The sequence below is a fragment of the Podarcis erhardii genome (genome assembly GCF_964252035.2).
Source record: "Podarcis erhardii genome assembly, chromosome: 13".
Lineage (NCBI taxonomy): Eukaryota > Metazoa > Chordata > Lepidosauria > Squamata > Lacertidae > Podarcis > Podarcis erhardii.
This window is the reverse complement of record NC_138502.1, coordinates 46,456,800-46,477,189: the sequence shown is the minus strand read 5'-3', so window position 1 is coordinate 46,477,189 and position 20,390 is coordinate 46,456,800. Positions and strand designations below refer to the sequence as shown.

Below are 20,390 nucleotides of genomic sequence, written 5' to 3'. Positions count from 1 at the left end.
GTGAACAAGTTAGGCTACAATCCTCTATGCACACTTCCATGGCAGTAAGTCTCACAAATTCAATGGGCTTAGCTCCAAGTAACGGTGGAGGGTAGGATTTGATTCAATTTGCACTTTCAAAAGCAATATGAGAACCTTAATACAGCCATCCTTGGATAAACTCGCAGTTATCCAAATTTGACATGCATTTCTCCAACCAAACATTGTTTACAAAAAGGCAAAATTAGGCAAAGTGTGCATAAAATGAATATATTAGTGAAAGTAACCCACAAAAATACATATTATGTGCTTATTAGGAGAAGAATTTGCTGAATCATTTTCATGAGGATTTTTTTTTTGTAAATCACATACTGCTGCCAAAATGCAGAGAATTGGATGTAAGATTGGGGAAAATGAAAACAGAGAGAGCCAAAATGAATACATCCTTCCACCCCTACTTTTGAGTAGTCCACATCATGCATGCTTAGAGGGGGAGCTCCGGCAGTGGCAAAACAGCCTAATTTCACAAGCATCCAGGAAACTTAAATACTTTTATAATGCTTCTCTGCCTAGGACCCTAACAAGCGCGACATGTTAGGATTTCAGACACAAAATGCCCAACAGCAACTCCTACTGCACTCAGACAACCAGAGCACCCCATATGCAGAAGCAAGGAAACAGGCAACACTTGCATCAAAATCATAGAATCATAGAATTGCAGCGTTGGAAGGGACCCCGAGGATCATCTAGTCCAACCCCCTGCAATGCAGGAATTTCATCTAAAGCACCCATGACAGATGGTCGCCTAAAGGTAAAGGTAAAGGGACCCCTGACCATTAGGTCCAGTCGTGACCGACACTGGGGTTGCAGCGCTCATCTCGCTTTATTGGCCAAGGGAACCGGCGTACAGCTTCCGGGCCATGTGGCCAGCATGACTAAGTCACTTCTGGCAAACCAGAGCCCGGAAACGCCGTTTACCTTCCCACTGGAGCGGTACCTATTTATCTACTTGCACTTTGATGTGGTTCAAACTGCTAGGTTGGCAGGAGCAGGGACCGAGCAACGGGAGCTCACCCTGTCACGGGGATTCAAACTGCTGACCTTCTGATCGGCAAGTCCTAGGCTCTGTGGTTTAACCCACAGCGCCACCCGCATCCCTCACCTAACCTCTGCTTAAAAACCTCCAACAAAGGAGAGTCCACTTTCTTCCAAGGGAGTCTGTTCCATTGTTGAAGAGCTCTTAGCATCATAACATTTTTTCCTGGTGTTTAGTTAGATTCTCCTTTCTTGAAACCAGGGCTGTCTTAAGCACATTGGGCACCCTGGTGCAAAGATCCCTCCAGCGCCGCCCCCCGGCAACTCCAAACAAGGGAGGGGGTGGTGGAAAATGTCCTCTGCCTCTCCCACTGCCCCAATCCCTGGCGCGGTGGCCACGATCAAGCAGGAAAACATGCTGGTGGACAAGCTCTCCGGTGTTGGGATGCCCGAGAAGGCAGCCCAGGAAGGCTGCGTGCTGCCTTTCGCCAGGAAGCAGGAGGAGGACAACGACCAGGAGCAGGGCCGTCTTTAACAGATACAGAACCTCTGCGGGAGCTTGGGAAGGAAGCTGCAAGCCCACCTGCCATATACCGTATTTTTCGCTCTATAGGATGCACTTTCCCCCTCCAAAGATTAAGGAGAAATGTGTGTGTGTCCTATGGAGCGAATGCAGGCTCCTTGGCTTCGGCGATAGCAACGCGAAGCCTCCGAAGCACAGAGGGAGCGCTCCCTCCACGCTCCTTGGCTTCGCGTTGCTTTCGCTGAAGCCTGAAGAGCGAGAGGGGTCGGTGCGCACAGATCTCTCTCGCTCTCCAGGCTTCAGGGATAGCTGCCTGAAGCCTTCGGAGCACAGCATGAGTTCCCACTGTGCTCCACAGGCTTCAGGTTCCTTTCGCTGAAGCCAGGAGAGCAAGACTCTCCTGGCTTCAGCAGAGAGGGAGAGCTGCGCAGCGCCCCTTCAGCCAAGCGGGAGGAGAAATGGAAGGGGCTCCGTTTCTCCTGCCGCTTCGCTGAAGGAGTGCTGAGCAGAGAGGGGGAGAATTTTTTTTCTTCTTCTCCCCCTCTAAAACAAGGTGCGTCCTATGTCCGGTTGCGTCCTATAGAGCGAAAAATACGGCAGTTGGCGGGGTGCAGCTGGCGGGCGTGCAGGGAAAGGGGAGGCTGCCGGCAAAGCTCCCCCACTCGCTAAGACGCCCCTGAGAGGCTGGCGCCCTGGCGCAATGAACCACTAACACCAATGGGAAAGACGGCTCTGCTTGTAACTTGAACCCATTGGTTTGAGTTGTCCCCCCAGAGCAGGAGAAAACAAGCTTGTTCCATCTACCATGTGACAGCCCTTCAGATATTTTAAGACAGCTATCATATCATCTCTCAGTTGCCTCTTTTCCAGGCTAAATCTACCCAACTCTCTTAACCATTCCTCATAAGCTTTGGTTTCCAGACCCTTGATCATCTTGGTTGCCCTTCTCTGCACATGTTCTAGCTTGTCAATATCTTTCTTCAATTGGGGCGCCCAGAACTGGACACAGTATTCCAGGTGTGGTCTGACCAAGGCAGAAGAGAGCAGGACTATTACTTCCCTTGACCTGGACACAAGACTTCTTCTGTTGATGCAGCCTGATTCTGTCTTCTATGGCATTAGCTCTCCCTCCCAGTTTGGTGCTGTTGGGTTGTGGGTGAACATATCAGACGACACAGCGATTCTTCAAACAGCTCTTGTTTATTCACAGACCAGGACAGATCTGAACTGAAGGGTTCAGCCAGCCTGCTTATATAGAGCTCCACTAGAAGGCAACAGTAACCATTTTCTGTAACTATCCAATCACTGAACGTCACTTTCAATCCCTTATTTGCATATGTGGACCTGAGTGAAAACTATCTACAGTAACCCCTGCTGGCCCAGGGTGAGAACTTCAGTACATAACAGGTGCCATCTGCAAATTTGATGAGCATCCCCTCAAGACCTCCATCCTAGTCATTTATGAGGATATTGAAAAACAACAGGCCCTCAAAAAATCCCTGCAACACCTCCATTTTCCAGGATGATGAGGAACCATTAGTGAGCACTCTTTGGGTTTGGTCAGCCAACTAGCTACAAATCAATCTAAGTTACCTTGTCCAGCCCACATATTACCAGCTTCTCCACAGGAATATGATGGGGGACTTTGTCAAAACCCTTGCTAAAATCAAGACACATTGCGTCCACAGGATTCCCCTGTTCCACCAAAAAAGGAACCGAGATGCATCTGGCATGTCTTGCTTTTGAGAAATCCATGCTGGGTCTTAGTAATCACGGTACTGTATCCTTTTCTAAGTGTTCACAGACCAACTGTTTAATAACTTGTTCTAGGATCTTTCCTGGTATCAATGCCAAGCTCCCCGGTCGGTAGTTACCTGAGTCTTCTTTCTCCTCTGTTTTGAAGATGAGGACAATATTTGCTCACCTCCAGTCTGCAGAGACCTTACCTGTTCTCTGAAAATTCTAAATGATTATAGACAGAGGCTCTGAGATTACACCCCAAGCTCATTTAATATCTGAATTCATTTAAAATAGCTAGGTGTTCCCTTACCACCTGTTTTCCTGTCTCAGGCTGCAGCTCCCTCTTTGTATCATCCTTTTGAATTCTGGTGCTGGAGGAGACTCTGGAGAGTCCCATGGACTGCAAGAAGATCAAACCTATCCATTCTGAAGGAAATCAGCCCTGAGTGCTCACTGGAAAGACTGATCCTGAAGCTGAGGCTCCAATACTTTGGCCACCTCACGAGAAGAGAAGACTCCCTGGAAAAGACCCTGATGTTGGGAAAGATGGAGGGCACAAGGAGAAGGGGACGACACAGGACGAGATGGTTGGACAGTGTTCTCGAAGCCACAAACATGAGTTTGACCAAACTGCGGGAGGCAGTGGAAGACAGGAGTGCCTGGCGTGCTCTGGTCCAGGGGGTCACAAAGAGGTGGACACGACTAAATGACTAAACAACAACAACACCTTTCTTTAACCCAAAAATCCTTCCTACAGCTTCAAGGAGACATTTTCCTGGAGATGTTGATGCTCCGTGGTGATGAGGGGCACCCTTGGGGAGGAAATTTGTCCCCATTTGTACTATGAAATGTCAAGGTGACAAAGTTGTTCAGAAGATGATGTGGGAGTTCCCAAATGCTTTCTGGCGGCTAAGCCCCAGGCACACAGCATTTGCAAGCGACAAGGCTTAGCATTGTGATACTTTTCCCCCCCTTTCTGTAATCTGCATCTTACAACACACAAGAAAGGAATAATTGACTCCCCGAAAACCTGCATGGCGAGTCAGTTCTCATCCACAGCTTGAAGGGGCTTTTTTGCTTTCTTTCTCTAAACAGGACACTTCAAACAAAAGAGTGTGGGAGCTAACATAAATCACAGAAAAGAGTTGGCAGTAGTCCTTTGTGTGTGTATTACAGGCATTTAGATTCTAGCAGGCAGGCAGGCATTTGCAAAATTCCATACGAACAGTTTATAGCCATGCACAAAACTGGTGGGCAACCCTTTATCAGGTTTGTGGGCATGCTGTGATTCTGTGGAAGCAGCAAACAGAGCACAGATGCATACGAAGGATACACAACTTCCTTGTCTATAAATCTCATAAAAGAAGCAAGTATCTCGCTCTAATTAATGTAAATATATGCTTGAAAATATCTGGTCAACGAGCTGTGATCTCAGAAGCTAACAGGATTACTGATTGCCAGTACCTGGGTTTCAGGACCAATAATGCTGGCATTCAAGCTTACATGTCTGTTCCAAATTAGCCAACGGAGCATAACCAAGTCTCCAAATTATTTGGGAGAACTCTGGATGCAGCTCATATTTCCTAGCATATATCACCAATGGTTGAATGACAACTCTCTTGTACGTAGAAGCATGCAAATACATATTGTACGCGAGTCGCCAGGAATATATCATACTGGTTACACCCGCTGCTAAAAAGATCATAATCTTCTTTCATTGCAATTATGGCTAATGATAAGAATATGCCCTGTTGTCATTCTTATCCTAATTCCTAAACTAGTGTCTGGAGGTGTTTCTGGGGTGCAATAGGGTGAACAATCTGAGGTTGAATCCAAGCAAGACAGAGGTCCTTCGAGAAAGAAGATCACTTGCTCTGGAAGGTTGTTTTCAATGGGATTACACTCTCCCAATGGATCAAATATGTAGTTTGGGAATCTGCCTCATCAGCCTAGGAGGTGGCGGCGATGGCAGGATTACATTTTATCCCTTTAGGCTGGTATGCCAACAGTGGCACTGTCTAGAGAAGTCAGATCTAGTCGCAGTTGTACATGTTCTAGTTAAGTCCACAATGGGTTGCTGCAAGGCACACTGCACTTAAAGATGGCTCAGAAAATTCAGGTGCTTCAGAATGTAGCCTACCATATCCTCAGGGCCCTCTTAAGCATATCTGGCGCTGTGGTGCAAAGATCCCTCCGGTGCCCCCCCCCCCCGTTTCCCAGAGTTGTCGACCTTTTCCCAAGCCTCTGCAGCGATCGCTTTCCTCCCACGAAGGCTTGGGAAGGAAGCTGCACACCTGCCAGCCATATGGTTGACAGGGCACAGCTGGCGGGGGTGCAGGAAAACGGGAGGCCACCGGCAAAGCCGCACAGCTCCTCCACTCACTGGGGCGCCCCTGAGAGGCCAGCGCCCTGGCGCAACACGCCAGTAAGCCCAATGGGAAAGACAGCTCTGCATATCCTGTTGAAAATCAGGCAGTCCAACTGCTTTTGCTGGCTTTCCCTTGAAAGGGCTTTATTTGTTGTGCTCATTTGTTGCTGTAGGTCTTGGTTATGTTTATACTTTGGTTCTGGGATGGATGTCTGTCTTATCATTGCTGGTTTATTAATTTTCTGAGTGGTAGATATTGTTGTTTTTATGGAATATACCTTAAGAGAGCTTGGAGTCATAAAGGTGGGGCAGAAATGTCTTAAATAGAAAACACTTAACAGTTAACAGTTAACGAAAGTGTTGACTAGCAGAACAGGAGCTAGCAGCAACTAAAAATGGCATGCCCTGAAATCAGCTTACATTTGGGTCTAGGCCGAGAGGGAAGACTCACTATTATTCTGGCCTCTGTGCTATAGTTTTAGTGCCAGAAAGTGTAAAGGTAAAATTTGGGAGAATATTCTGTTTGCTAATGCTGCTATGGCAGGTCCATGGGAATCTCTTCTGTTTTTGTTTATCCCATATATGTTATGCAAAGTTGTAAAATAGTATCTATACATCCTAGGTTAGACCAAGAAAACTGGAAAACCAAGTCAGTACAGTCATACCTCGGGTTGAATGTGCTTCAGGATGAGCACGTTCGAGTTGTGCTCCGCAGCAACCCGGAAGTAACGGAGTGTGTTACTTCTGGCTTTCACCGCTTGCATATGCGCAGACGCTCAAAATGACGTCACGCGCATGCGCAGAAGCAGCAAAAAGCGATGTGCACGTGTACAGATGTGCCATCGCTGGTTATGTTTGCTTCTAGATGCAAACGGGGCTCCAGAACGGATCCCGTTCACATCTAGAGGCACCACTGTAAAGATAGCAACTGAGTAGCAATCCAGAACCTAGAAATGTGGTCAGAGTTGTTGCTAGCAGCTGTTGCAAGCTTGGCTCACATGAACAGCTTTAAACGTATTTTGGATAAAAGGGGTGTGCAAGTTGGATTGGTGCTTTATGGTATTGCTGCTTTATATGATATTATATTTCCGATGCATTTATGTACCGTGTGTTTGTGAGCCACCCAGAGCTACACTGTCCAAGTGCTCAGAGTGCCATCTTCCCTGGTTCCAAGGGGTTCAGGAGAAAGGCTGAGGTTCATCATGGTTGTCCCTGAATACCTGCTTGGGCAGTTTTAAATCACATCTGTTATAATGGCTGGTTGTACTTTCTAAACCAATTCTATGTGTGGATGTCAGGGAATTGGAGGCAGAGAAGGGGGAGAGAATGGGGACTTACAGAGATCAGGCTCCGTTAATTAGCAGGTGTTCTTCCTCGGATGAGGAAGGTGGCAAAGGGCTGTCAGGAGGAAATGAATCTGAGAGGGGGGAGCCACTTCCGGGGCCCAGCCACTCTCATAACAGAGGAAGGAAGGGGGTTGGGCTCAGGAAATGGATATGCTGGGGGAAACGGAAAGCCTCTTCAGTCGAGGCAACTGACTCACCATAATGGAGACGGACTTTTTGAGCTCTTGTAAATAGCTTGAACAGGACGCGGGTGGCGCTGTGGGTAAAACCTCAGCGCCTAGGACTTGCCGATCACATGGTCAGCGGTTCGAATCCCTGCAACGGGGTGAGCTCCCGTCGTTCGGTCCCAGCTCCTGCCCACCTAGCAGTTCGAAAGCACCCTTAAGTGCAAGTAGATAAATAGGTACCGCTTTATAGCGGGAAGGTAAACGGCGTTTCCGTGTGCTGCTCTGGTGCCAGTTCGCCAGAGCAGCTTCGTCACGCTGGCTACGTGACCCAGAAGTGTCTGCGGACAGCGCTGGCTCCCGGCCTCTAGAGTGAGATGGGCACACAACCCTAGAGTCTGTCAAGACTGGCCCATAAGGGCAGGGGTACCTTTACCTAAATAGCTTGAAGAAACCAATAAATCTTTGTAAATATGGCTGGATTCCCGGACTCTTATCTCTACTAGCACCCACCAATCATTCCTGACAGTGGACCACTGGCAATGTCTTTTCTGCTGGCCCTTGGGATCTCTTTTTTTTGAAGAGGGGTCCTAGTTCGTGCTAGCAGTCTAAATTAAAACACTTCTTTTCAAGTTGACTTGCTTATCTAATTTTTTACTTTTTGACAGCTGCTGTGGGGTGCACTATATTCATGTTTTACGTTGATCAGGGAATACTAAAGACTTTTTGCAGAACCAAAATGCCATGGATACCCATTTAAAACTCAGCATACTTTGTAGTACCTTGACCGACAAATATCTTAGTGGTTCATGGCCCTCAGTAACCTCCATTCTCCAGCCCACACACCCAGTACAGCTTCAGAGCTGCAGAAGGAATCGTTAAAGAGAGAGTCTTTAAAATGGTCTCCCATCTGCCGTTCAGACTGCAAATACATGGCGGTCAACAAAGAGCCACCCAGAATGCAACAAGATTCAAGCACAGTGCCAAAGCAATGCCATTTCTAGCAACCCCCTTTTGGAACACCGCCCAGTTTTTAGTACTTACAATTGCTGATAAGATGTTCACCATTGGCTTTATTAATCTCTGGAAAATAAGGCAAAAGAGGCAGTCATGTTAGCACTATCATTTGCAATTCTTTCCATGGATGGGAATGGATTTACAAGACTCTGCTTGAAAAACTGAGCTTTTAGTTAAGAACTGGATCATAGCAATGACTTATCTAGTCCAGCATATCTCTCTCTCTCTCTCTCTCTCTCTCTCTCTCTCTCTCTCTTTAAACTTGTATTTGTACATGCTCTTTTCTTATAATTTCTAATTAAACCAAAGTAAACCAAAGTAAAAAAATCCAATAAACTAAATAATATGAAAGCAGACTTCCTGTCATTTCCCGATGTAAGTTACATTTACGACATCAAATGTACCTTATTTTTTGCTCTATAAGACTCACTTTTTCCCTCCTAAAAAGTAAGGGGAAATGTGTGTGCGTCTTATGGAGTGAATGCAGGCTGTGCAGCTATCCCAGAAGCCAGAACAGCAAGAGGGATCACTGCTTTCGCTGTGCAGCGATCCCTCTTGCTGTTCTGGCTTCTGGGATTCAGAATATTTTTTTCTTGTTTTCCTCCTCCAAAAACTAGGTGAGTCTTATGGTCTGGTGTGTATTTATAGAGTGAAAAATACGATACTTATACTTCTTACCTTACTCTTACTATAGTTTCTAGTACTTATAACATATTGTACCATTGTTCCTTGCTTAGCAGTATTTAATTTACACAAGGGTCATTCAAACACTGCCATAGATGTTATGTCGTTATATTTTTGTAGGTATTTCTTGAACATATCCCATTTTTGCGTAAATGATTGTTTTGTATTTCCCCTTAATCTGTCTGTCAGTTGAGCCAATTCTACATAGTTTAATAACTTATTCTTCCATTCCCTTACTGTTGATACTTTCCCCCCTTTCCTGTTCGATACAATTAATAACCGGGCAGCGGCTGTTGCATATAAAAATATTTCTCTTAGATTTTTCGGGATATCACTGCCTAAAATTCCAAGTAGACATGCTTATGGCTTCTTTGCAAATGTTAATTTAAAGATCTTTTTCATCTAGTCCAGGATCTTAACCAAATACCTCTGCAAAAACCACAACCAGGACATGACAAAAATAACCATCTTCTCCTTCTTGCTCCCCAAGAACAGGTATTCATAGACATTCTGACTGTGACAGTGGAAGTAAAATAGCCATCAAGACTAGTAGCAACTGACAGCCTCCATAAATTGATCTAATGCACCTTGTAAATTTGTCCAAGTTAGTGACCATCTTGTGGGAACAAATGCCATAGTTTATTGATGCAGCATTGTGAAGACGCCTCTCATTTTATCTGCCCTGAGTCCCACCGTTCTGCTCTCTGGGATGACCCTGAGCTCTGGTATAAGGATAGAGGGAGAAAAATATTCTTCCTATCCACTTTTCCCGCTGGTTTCCCAGGTGGCTTCTCGGAGGCATAGAGCCTTGCAGATCCCAGACCTGTTGCAACGTGAAACTCATTGCAAACGTTGGGGAATTTCCTCAGGCAAAACATTTGAGGTTATTTCAGCAGGAGCCAAAAGAGATTTCAGAAGACTTGGTCTCATCTTCGGGGGCCAGAGCAGTAATAGTTTCACACATCCCTCATCCTCATGTATATAACGCAACACCCACAAGTAGCTTGCGCCAGTCGTGGTGTGGAACTGTCACCTGCCCATCATGACAGCCTTTTCATTTGTAGGGATAAAGCTATAATCTATTATCGTATTATTCATTCCCAGTGCAGCAATTTGCATAGTGCAACTCGTGCATTTTTTAAAAAATGGGCGATGTTTGTCATTGCACATATTTAAATCCAAATCATTTATTAATCAAAGACTCTTATGAAAAGACTATGTTATGGATATTAATAAGTCAACCAGAGTTAATTACCAAATGAATTAGCTAATTATTTGTTACAGGATGACTGGTTGCTGTGCAACTCTTACCTTTCCTCTGCTCTTCCCAGGCACAGTCTGCGCATTAAAGCTCCAAACACTTTTTATATTTTTTTTGCTCCAGAGCTTTCCCCACAAAAACCCGAATTGCCATTTGCTGTGCTACAGCTTTAAAGAGCAGGTTTTTTTGTGGGGAAAGCTCTGGGGCAGGAAAAAGGGTACTCAGACAGGTGGGCCTGTGCCTCATAAGCATGGGGCAAAAGTTTAGTGTGGATAAACCCTGACTCTTCCTTTCAAAATATGATTAAGATGTAGCCCGATAAGCACACGCATGAGGACCACCTCACTAATCACCACACCACTGCTTTTCCATAGTTGGGAGGAACTACGTATGTGTTGAGCCCTGTTGGACTATTTGAGAGAAAGGCAGATCTGACCCTCTTTTACAAGCCCCATGGAAATGAGTGGAAGCAGAGGGCCTTCTCAGTAGTGGCACCCGCCCTGTGGAACGCCTTCCCGTCAGATGTCAAGGAAATAAACAACTATCTGACTTTTAGAAGACATCTGAAGGCAGCCCTGTATAGGGGAGCTTTTAATATTTGATGTTTCACTGTGTTTAATGCATTTTATTTGTTGGAAGCCGCCCAGAGTGGCTGGGGCAACCCAATCAGATGGGTGGCATATAAATAATATGTTGTTGTTGTTATTGTTATTGTTGTTACTATTACTACTATTGTGGAAGAGCATGGCCATGTTCTTGAACAGCTCCAGAGAATTTTGTGGTGGAACCACATGCCCTGTTGGTTAGATCTATCTGTCTCCCACACTGTGTCAGGAAGAAACAGATGATTATACGTCCCATTAAACTTTATTGCCAAAATGCCTAGAAGGTCCATAAGCTCATTTGGTTAGAAGTATTAACTGCTGCTTGCATTTCTCCAGGAATGCTTTTCTAAGCAGGTCATTGAAGGCACAGTGCAACCTCATCCATACTTCTGTCACTAGAGCTGGCTCTGACACCATCTCAACGTCAATAACGGCGTTGCCCTCTATCACAAACCTGATGAGGTTGTGCCAGAAGCACCTTTTCAGCTCCATACTACTCATTTGGGGCATGAGTTAGCCGAACAACCCACTTTTTGATTGGCGGCATTATACAAAGGTCACAGAGGTCCTATAAAGTACCTACGTAATCTATTCTATAGGGATGCGGGTGGCGCTGTGGGTTAAACCACAGAGCCTAGGACTTGCTGATCAGAAGGTTGGCGGTTCGAATCCCCACGACAGGGTGAGCTCCCCTTGCTTGGTCCCTGCTCCTGCCAACCTAGCAGTTTGAAAGCACATCAAAGTGCAAGTAGATAAATAGGTACCGCTCTGGTGGGAAGGTAAACGGCGTTTCCGTGCGCTGCTCTGGTTCGCCAGAAGCGGCTTAGTCATGCTGGCCACATGACCCGGAAGCTGTATGCCGGCTCCCTCGGCCAGTAAAGCAAGATGAGCGCCGCAACCCCAGAGTCGGCCACGACTGGACCTAATGGTCAGGGGTCCCTTTACCTTTAATCTAATCTATCAGCTCTGTCTCTCAGTCAAAAATAGATATAATATGACCAAAATGCCCCGGTATGTAACCCCCTCATCCTGTAAGGTAAAGGGACCCCTGACCATTAGGTCCAGTTGTGACTGACTCTGGGGCTGCGGCGCTCATCTCACTTTATTGGCTGAGGGAGCCGGCATACAGCTTCCGGGTCACGTGGTCAGCATGACTAAGCCGCTTCTGGTGAACCAGAGCAGCATACGAAATCGCCGTTTACCTTACCGCTGGAGCGGTACCTATTTATCTACTTGCACTTTGACGTGCTTTTGAACTGCTAGGTGGGCAGGAGCAGGGACCGAGCAATGGGAGCTCACCCTGTCATGGGGATTCGAACTGCCAACCTTCTGATCAGCAAGTCCTAGGCTCTGTGGTTTAACCCACAGGGCCACCCATGTCCCCCTTGTCCTGTATGATTGCGTAATTCCTGAGCACAGCCAGCTGGGAGAGCAGATGAAATACAAGGCATGAGCTGGAAGACAGGGGTCAACTTGGCAGGCTGGAAATTGTGGTTGGGGCAGACCTTAGCAGATGGCTCCATAGCAAAATCAATGGGGGAAGTTTGTCCACGAGAAGCAAGGAAGGGGAGCAGGTAATAAATTCATGAGGCAACATCATATGCTTCAGGGCACAAAGCAGAGAAAGGAAAACATGGGGGGAGGAATCCAGTCAAGATTTTAAAAGGTAATAATGTCTGACACTTGCCTCTGAGCTTGTAAGATGAAAGGTCAATTCTCAAGGGCCATGTTGGCAACCTCAGCCTCCTCAGCAAAAGATCGTTCACACTCATCCAGAGGGCCTCTTTCCTATCCGAGGCAATGAACCTAAACACCAGCACCACGTCTGCAAGCACGCCATTGTAGTCTTCACTGCAAAGAAAAACAAAGCCTCAGGCAGCTGATCCCACAAGCCGGGGTATCTTCTACTAGAACTTTCTGCACAGGCGAGGCTGGCCTGAGACATCTGGGCAACTGAGGTGGAAGAAAATGAAAGAGCATCTCCACCTCCCACTGATATGGTACACAGTTCGCCGGGATGCAATGGAGGCTGTCACCCATTCAGAATGATAAGGCAGAAGGCAGGTGAAGCCCAGAGCCAGTAATTCGAGTTTTGGTCTCATCCTTCTCCTTCCTGGGTTCTACAAAGGCAACATGTAGGGAGTGAGGAGGAGGAGGCTGTATCAGCAGTGCCTACCACCTCCATTAGCCTGGTTGTAAGTAAGGAGGTAGAGGCTTGCTAAGGGCAAGCTAAGATGGGTGGGGGAGTGCCCACTTGGCCCTAATGGACTAGCCTCCACTGCCCAGATGTTTTCCCCTCTTGCATAACTTGTTGGTACTAAAGTGTTAAGAGGTAACAAGTTGCTCTAATCACTGAGCAGCTGGAAGTCATTAAGCATCCAGGAATGTGAGTTGGTTTGTGTAAATAGTCAGTTCATCCGTGTTTCTCTCTCTTCCCCCCTTGACCTGACTCGCAGACTCAGTTTGTGGCCATGGGCGTGTTTGCTGATATGAGTTAAGTTTAGAGTAAAGTTTTCTTTATGCTGGAGATAAAAGCATGTGTGCTTTATCACCAGGTTTTTTTTTTTTTTTGCTTTTGTGAATAAAGTTTTTCCCTGAGTTCCAAAGTGCTTGCTCCAGGATTCTTCATTTAAAAAAGGTACTGACTCTCCTGCCTCCTTCAGCCGCTGCACGAAATTCTCTGCTGAGATAAGACTTATGGCGTTGGAAGCGCACTGGACGTTTACTTAACATTAAACTAATCAAAGTTTAATGGACATAACTCAACTCTTTGGAATGAACGGGGGCTGTGTAAGAAATATTGCTGAGCAATAGCTCTCAAGCACGGTGGTGTAGCATGGGTTGCCAGAGTCTGGGGCTGTGTAGAGGGTGGTGGGAGGGAAACGGATTCAACTGCCTAACACATTTGACTGCCTAATGGCATCCACGTCACCCAGCAGATCACAGCCACAGAGATAAGAAAAGAAGAGGTGTTCCATTATCTGGAGAGGTCACTTCCTGGTTCTCAGGGAGAAGCCGTTTTCAACAGAGACCAGCAAGGGAGGCACGCAGGGAGAACTGGGTGTTGAAATTTTGCACCCCTAACAATTTTGCGCCCAGGGCAACCACCCCATGCCTCCTCCCACTGCACCACAGCTCAAACAACACATTTTGGTGTACCCTCCGAAACTTGAGGGTGGGACTCTCTGAAAAGTTCCTGGGGTCTTACTTTTGGAAGGTGCAGCACCTGTTTTTAGCTCCTCTGGGAGCAAAGCCTCTTTCCGTGGTTGCCAAAATGAGCTGCATTCTGAGAGGAGCTTTGAAAAAGTTGAAAAGGTCCGAGACCAAGGTGAAGAGTTGGTGGAAGAAGATTGGAAAAAATTTAAAGCTTATCTACAGAAACACTGCAAAATTAAGGAATGTTAGAAGGTTGTTGGAATGAAGTAATGTGGTTTTAGCAGAAATGATATAAAGGATTAGGTTAAAATTGATTTTTTAATTGGTGAAAGACGAGAATTACAGCATATTAAGATAAATTATTAGGATAAAAACAAAGCTGGAAAGGATTTGCTGAAACATCTAATTGAACTAGAATACAAAAAAGGGAGGTGTGAGGAGGTCAAGGAAATAAGCAAAGGAAAGAAAGTTATGTAAAGGTTGGATCTGTTTTGTTTTGTTAATTGTTTGTATTTTTTCTGTGTTTTTTTGTTGATGTTTTTTGTCTTGTCCTTTTATTTTTTTATCTTTATAATCTTTAAAATTTGAATAAATACTATTTTAAAAAAAAGAAAAAGTTGAAAAGGGGTGGGGAAAAAGGAGGGCAATTCAACCATTGGGTGTAAGCCCCATCAAACAATTTTAGCTCCCTGAAAAAGGACTAGAATGGGCCTCCCTTGTGACTGGGGCAGCAATCTGTTCTGAGGGGGGTGGGTGGGATTTTCAATCAGTCTACCACCCCAAAACTGTGCCCTTGCAAGCTTCCATTCATTTTAATAGGGCTTGTGCATGATGTATTCCTCAGATCATATCTGTGTCTCTCTCCCACTTGCTGTCCTTAGTGACACCTTGAACCTGAGAGGCAGGCACCTCATCCACCCTATTAGTCAGAGATTACATGATGCAGATGTAAAAGCCTGGCTCTGTGGAGCCCTGGCGGAACTGTTTGTGGCGTCTGCCTCTAGACTCCACCATTTCTCACCTTGGATATTGCCATTTTCATTCCCTCAGGTGCACTGCACACACACACACACACACACACACGCAAGCAAGAAGATGGGAATTTATTCCCATTTCTTGCAAGTCATCTGTTCCCAGCACAGCGACTCAGGCACGGTTATCTTTATAAGCATCTAAAAAGTTATTGAGCTACGGAACGATTAATGGTTTTAAAATCATCCCACCTACTTTTAAAACCCGGCAGCTGGATTTATAACTAAGAAGAGGGTGGTATTTGTATTTAAATACGCTGTTGGCAAAGCCATTAAAAAAAAAAACCAGGCATCCAATTTCACTGGAGAGCAATCAAGTTAATGAGCCCGTAACCAACAACCAGTCTGAGGTGTGTGAGAGAAAAGCACAAGTCCCATTTGCCCCACTGCACAGACCATAATAAGCTCTTTGGAAGCAGTGTGGGACGAAAGGAATAAAATTAATGCTGGCGAAAGTATGCAGGTCTGGCCCTGTAAGTTGCTACCATGGGGTACCGCGTAGGAACTACCCGTAAGTTTCTCGGATTTTTTGGGCAAATAACAGCATAAAAGTGGAATGCAATATCATATCTCATCATCATTTGAACAGCAGACTCAGAAACTGAGTCATGATGTGTACATAATCAAAATGGAATGAGTAATAAACAAAAGGGATGCGTTGATATGCTGAGGAGAATATATACACAGTTCCCTGATGGAAGTGGAAATTGCCTCCGCCCCAGGGGCGTAGTGTCAGGAGTGTGCGCAGGAGCCGGGCCCTGTGACCAGTAGGACTTTGCAGGGCTGGGGCCTTCCTAAGTTTGTTCTGCAGAGGCAAGGCGCGGCCACACAGGTGAGGCCTATTGGTAATAATAATAATAATAATAATAATAATAATAATAATAATAATAATTTATTATTTGTACCCCACCCATCTGGCTGGACCTCCCCAGCCACTCTGGGCGGCTTCCATAGAAACCAAAAATACACTAAAATATCACAGATTAAAAACTTCCCTGAACAGGGCTGCCTTAAGATGTCTTCTGAATGTCAGCTAGTTATTTATCGCTTTGACATCTGGTGGGAGGGCGTTCCACAGGGCAGGTGCCACCACCAAGAAGGCCCTCTGCCTGGTTCCCTGTAGCTTTGCTTCTCGCAATGAGGGAACCGCCAGAAGGCCCTCGGCACTGGACCTCAGCGTACGGGCAGAACGATGGGGGTGGAGACGCTCCTTCAGGTATACCGGGCCGAGGCCGTTTAGGGCTTTAAAGGTCAACACCAGCACTTTGAATTGTGCTCGGAAACGTACTGGGAACCAATGTAGGTCTTTCAAGACCGGTGTTATGTGGTCTCGGCGGCCGCCCCCAGTCACCATTCTGGCTGCCGCATTCTGGATTAGTTGTAGTTTCCGAGTCACCTTCAAAGGTAGCCCCACATAGAGTGCATTGCAGTAGTCCAAGCGGGAGATAACTAGAGCATGCACCACTCCGGCGAGACAGTCCGCGGGCAGGTAGGGTCTCAACCTGCGTACCAGGTGGAGTTGGTAGACAGCTGCCCTGGATACAGAATTAACCTGCGCCTCCAAGGACAGCTGTGAGTCCAAAATGACTCCCAGGCTGCGCACCTGGTCCTTCAGGGGCACAGTTACCCCATTCAGGAGCAGGGAGTCCTCCACACCTGCCGGCCCCCTGTCCCCCCAAAACAGTACTTCTGTCTTGTCAGGATTCAGCCTCAATCCATTAGCCGCCATCCATCCTCCAACCGCTTGGTAACTCACAGCACCTACTGGCAAGAGCTGGAAAGGGATATAAGGTCAGCATTTTCCCTTCGGCTCTTTGCCACAGCAACATGTTCCCTGCCTTGCTGTGTTTGACTCCTTGCTCCTTGATCCTCAGACCCTTGACTTCGTGATTCTCATTTTTTGATCCTCAGACCTTTGACTTGATGACTCCTTGCTTCCTAACCCTCGGACCCTTGCCTTCTAGACTCCCGGCTCTCTGACCCTTGGAGTCTTGGCTTCCGGACTCCTGGCTTCCGGACTCCTGTTCTTGCTCCCACCCTGCCATCTTGCCCCCCGGTCCCGACGTCCCCGGCCGGGACTTCGACCGCCTGTGAACCGGACTGTGACACATAGGAAGGGAGGGGTGGGGGGGTGCAGTCCACCCTGGGTGTCATCCCTGAGGCGGTGACAAAATGGCACACCACGGGGGGTGGCACTTACCACGGGGCCTAGCCTACAGCGCGCCCGAGCCACGTGTCTCCCCTGGGAGTGACGCAGTGGGTCGGTGCCCTGCGCTGCCAGAAACGGCACTGTGGGGCTTGCGTCTACCAGGCAGACTCCGTGAGCAGCTCGCCACGCCACCCCCCTGGTCATCAGATCAATCTGAGCAGCGATGGGGATGGCCATGTCCACTCCTGGCATGCAAGTGCAGCCCCCAAGAGTGAATTCAGACCTTGGGCTAAAAGGAGAAATGTTCTCCATTGCTACTAGAAGGTAAGGTCAATTCAGTGTCTAAAGTCATCTTGGGCAAACTGATTTACATTTAACTTTACAGTGGTACCTCGGGTTAAGTACTTAATTCATTCTGGAGGTCCGTTCTTAACCTGAAACTGTTCTTAACCTGAAGCACCACTTTAGCTAATGGGGCCTTCTGCTGCCACTGCGCCGCCGCCGCACGATTTCTGTTCTCATCCTGAAGCAAAGTTCTTAACCCGAGGTACTATTTCTGGGTTAGTGGAGTCTGTAACCTGTATATGTGTATGTAACCCGAGGTACCACTGTATTCCGAACTTCACTTTTGGCCATAAAACATTTGCTTTACATACCGTAGATTTACGACTTGCGATTTGATCTTCCTTTTCTTCAACGGAGTACCTTCAAATGCCTCATTAATCTGATGAAAGGAAGAAAGGGAGGAAAATGATATTTGGCAAGTGCATCCCAGAATGCCTCAGAGAAATTTCACACACATTTGAAAATCTCTGCACCACAAAATTAATCAAAATAACTTGCAATCTCTGTAGACTTAGCTATTGTTTATCATCACCATGTGGTGTTTGTCATGCTGTACTTCGCAATTTATGAAGAACATTTAGGGTTTGGGTTTGTTTTTTTAAGGATAGTAAACACATGGCTGGTAAATAAAATAAAACAGCTGACAGAAAAAGAATACTTCACCTTCCCGCTAAAATTATGGCCAGGCTTACACTTGATAACTTTGCATCAGATTCTAGATTGCTGTGCCCAGGCTTTGTTGTTGTTGTTTAGTAGTTTAGTCGTGTCCAACTCTTCGTGACCCCATGGACCAGAGCACACCAGGCACTCCTGTCTTCCACTGCCTCCCGCAGTTTGGTCAAACTCATGTTAGTAGCTTCCAGAACACTGTCCAACCATCTCGTCCTCTGTCGTCCCCTTCTCCTTGTGCCCTCCATCTTTCCCAACATCAGGGTTTTTTTTTCCAGGGAGTCTTCTCTTCTCATGAGGTGGCCAAAGTATTGGAGCCTCAGCTTCATGATCTGTCCTTCCAGTGAGCACTCAGGGCTGATTTCCTTAAGATTGGAAAAGTTTGATCTTCTTGCAGTCCATGGGACTCTCCAGAGTCTCCTCCAGCACCATAATTCAAAAGCATCAATTCTTTGGCGATCAGCACAGGCCATCTGGTTTATTCCTCATGTCACCTCAGCTTTCGTCAGTTATTTTTCTTTTTGCACAAAAAGTGGCGTTTAGAATGAGGGAGGGAGAAAGAAAGAAAGCCATTTTCACTTACCATAGTCTCAATGGTGGAGCTCAGGTCTCTAAATTCTTTCGAGGTCTGTTTTTCCAAACTTGGTTGGTATGGCACATTACTGATTCTAAAGGAAGCATTGTAAAAGAACAACTTCTGATCTGCAGCAAAGGAAGTGGAGGAAAGGAAGATGTTAAACAATGTTCATCTTCTCTTTTCTTTGCCCCAATGTGGCTCATGCTATCTACAAGAATGTGGCGCAGAGGTGAGCAGTCCCTGACAGAGGCGCTCCGTGTTTTTAACTCTGAAACAGAGTGCTTTCATATCTCTCTCTGCAGTGAAGGGAGAGTAGCAGGCTGCTCCCTGCCTCTCATTTGCCCAGGAATATGTACGGTGCCCCAGGCTGCATACATACACCATAAATTTAAAGCATATTTATTTGTCCATAGAAATATTTGTTTACTGCTATTCATAAAACGAATCACAGCAGTTTACAGTAATAACCCATACAACCACACAGTAAAAACAAAGACAAAAAGTTAAAATCAGAAATCAGCTAACTGTTGTGGGGAGTTCATTGCCTGCATAGACATGGTGGAATAAAAAAGTTTTCACCAGGCAAAGCATGGGTAGGCAAACTAAAGCCCGGGGGTCAGATCCGACCCAATCGCCTTCTAAATAATAATAATAATAATAATAATAATAATAATAATAATAATAATAAATTTTATTTATATCCCGCCCTCCCCAGCCGAAGCCGGGCTCAGGGCGGCTAACAACAACAAAACAGTACAACACAACACTCTAAAATCATTCATTATAAAATCCGGCCCGCGGACAGTCCAGGAATCAGTGTGTTTTTACATGAGTAGAATGTGTGCTTTTATTTAAAATGCATCTCTGGGTTATTTTATTTGTGGGGCATTAGTTCCAGCTGCACGTTAGTTCCAGCGAGTCATTGTTCTCTCTCCCCCCCAAAAAAGCTCAGCAGCTTTGGGGCATCCCCCCCCAAAAAAGCAAAACAACTTTTGCAACCCCCCCAAAAAAGCTCCAAAATTTTGGGGAGCCCCCCCCCAAAACCCCTCAACAAAAATCTCAACAACTCTGGGCACTTTGCGATAAATAAGTGGGTTTTGGTTTGCAGAGTTTAGGCACTCGGGCTCTAAAATGTTTGCCACCACTGGCATATAGAGACCCTGTGCTCCAAAACTCCTCATGACCACTCCAAATGGCTTCATATAGATTTAAAACAGCACTGGGGAGATGACAGCACCCTGCAGAACCTCAAAACACATGTTCCAGGGTGCATGCCCTGGGCTAGAGGTTGTCTTGATAACAAAGCCTGGTTGAGACCATTTTAACGTTTGAAAAGCTTGAAAACAGAAAGCAGTTCAGGCCAGATGGATTGGTAAGAACTGATGCACTCACCGTATACCAAAAAATAAACCAGCAGGCCGACAACAAGGGCTACGACTGCAAACGCTGCTAGGACAATCAGCGCAATCATCCAAGGCTCCAGGTATCTCGTTCTTGTTTCCGTCCTAGCCATTCTGAGAGAAGTGGGTGAAAAGGAAAGAATTATAGGTGAAAACACAGAGTGGGGAGATTGGCACCCGCCACGATAAAATAACCAGAGATTAATAGCATGAGTTTTCAATCACATTTTAAATGCCCACTATGCATTTGCAGACGGCCCTTCTTGTAAACCATTATCTTAGAAATTCAGTAAGTACATTAAAAACGCAATGAATTATCTGTCCACGTAAACTTAAGTGAA

General features: G+C 46.2%; 1 protein-coding gene across 3 annotated transcripts in view; it reads right to left on the bottom strand.

Annotated features, from left to right (window-relative positions):
• Positions 1-20,390, bottom strand: part of LOC309327186 (transmembrane protease serine 11A-like) — a 73,917-nt gene that overhangs the window by 12,373 nt on the left and 41,154 nt on the right. For all 3 annotated transcript variants that reach the window (XM_081836343.1, XM_081836344.1, XM_081836345.1), the window contains 5 exons: positions 20,042-20,163; positions 18,656-18,774; positions 17,715-17,782; positions 12,410-12,573; positions 8,200-8,238 (listed from right to left, as the gene is read on the bottom strand). In XM_081836343.1, coding sequence (XP_081692469.1) covers positions 8,200-8,238; positions 12,410-12,573; positions 17,715-17,782; positions 18,656-18,774; positions 20,042-20,162 — 511 coding nt within the window. In that variant the 5' untranslated portion in view covers position 20,163. The remainder of the gene's footprint in view (positions 1-8,199; positions 8,239-12,409; positions 12,574-17,714; positions 17,783-18,655; positions 18,775-20,041; positions 20,164-20,390) is intronic.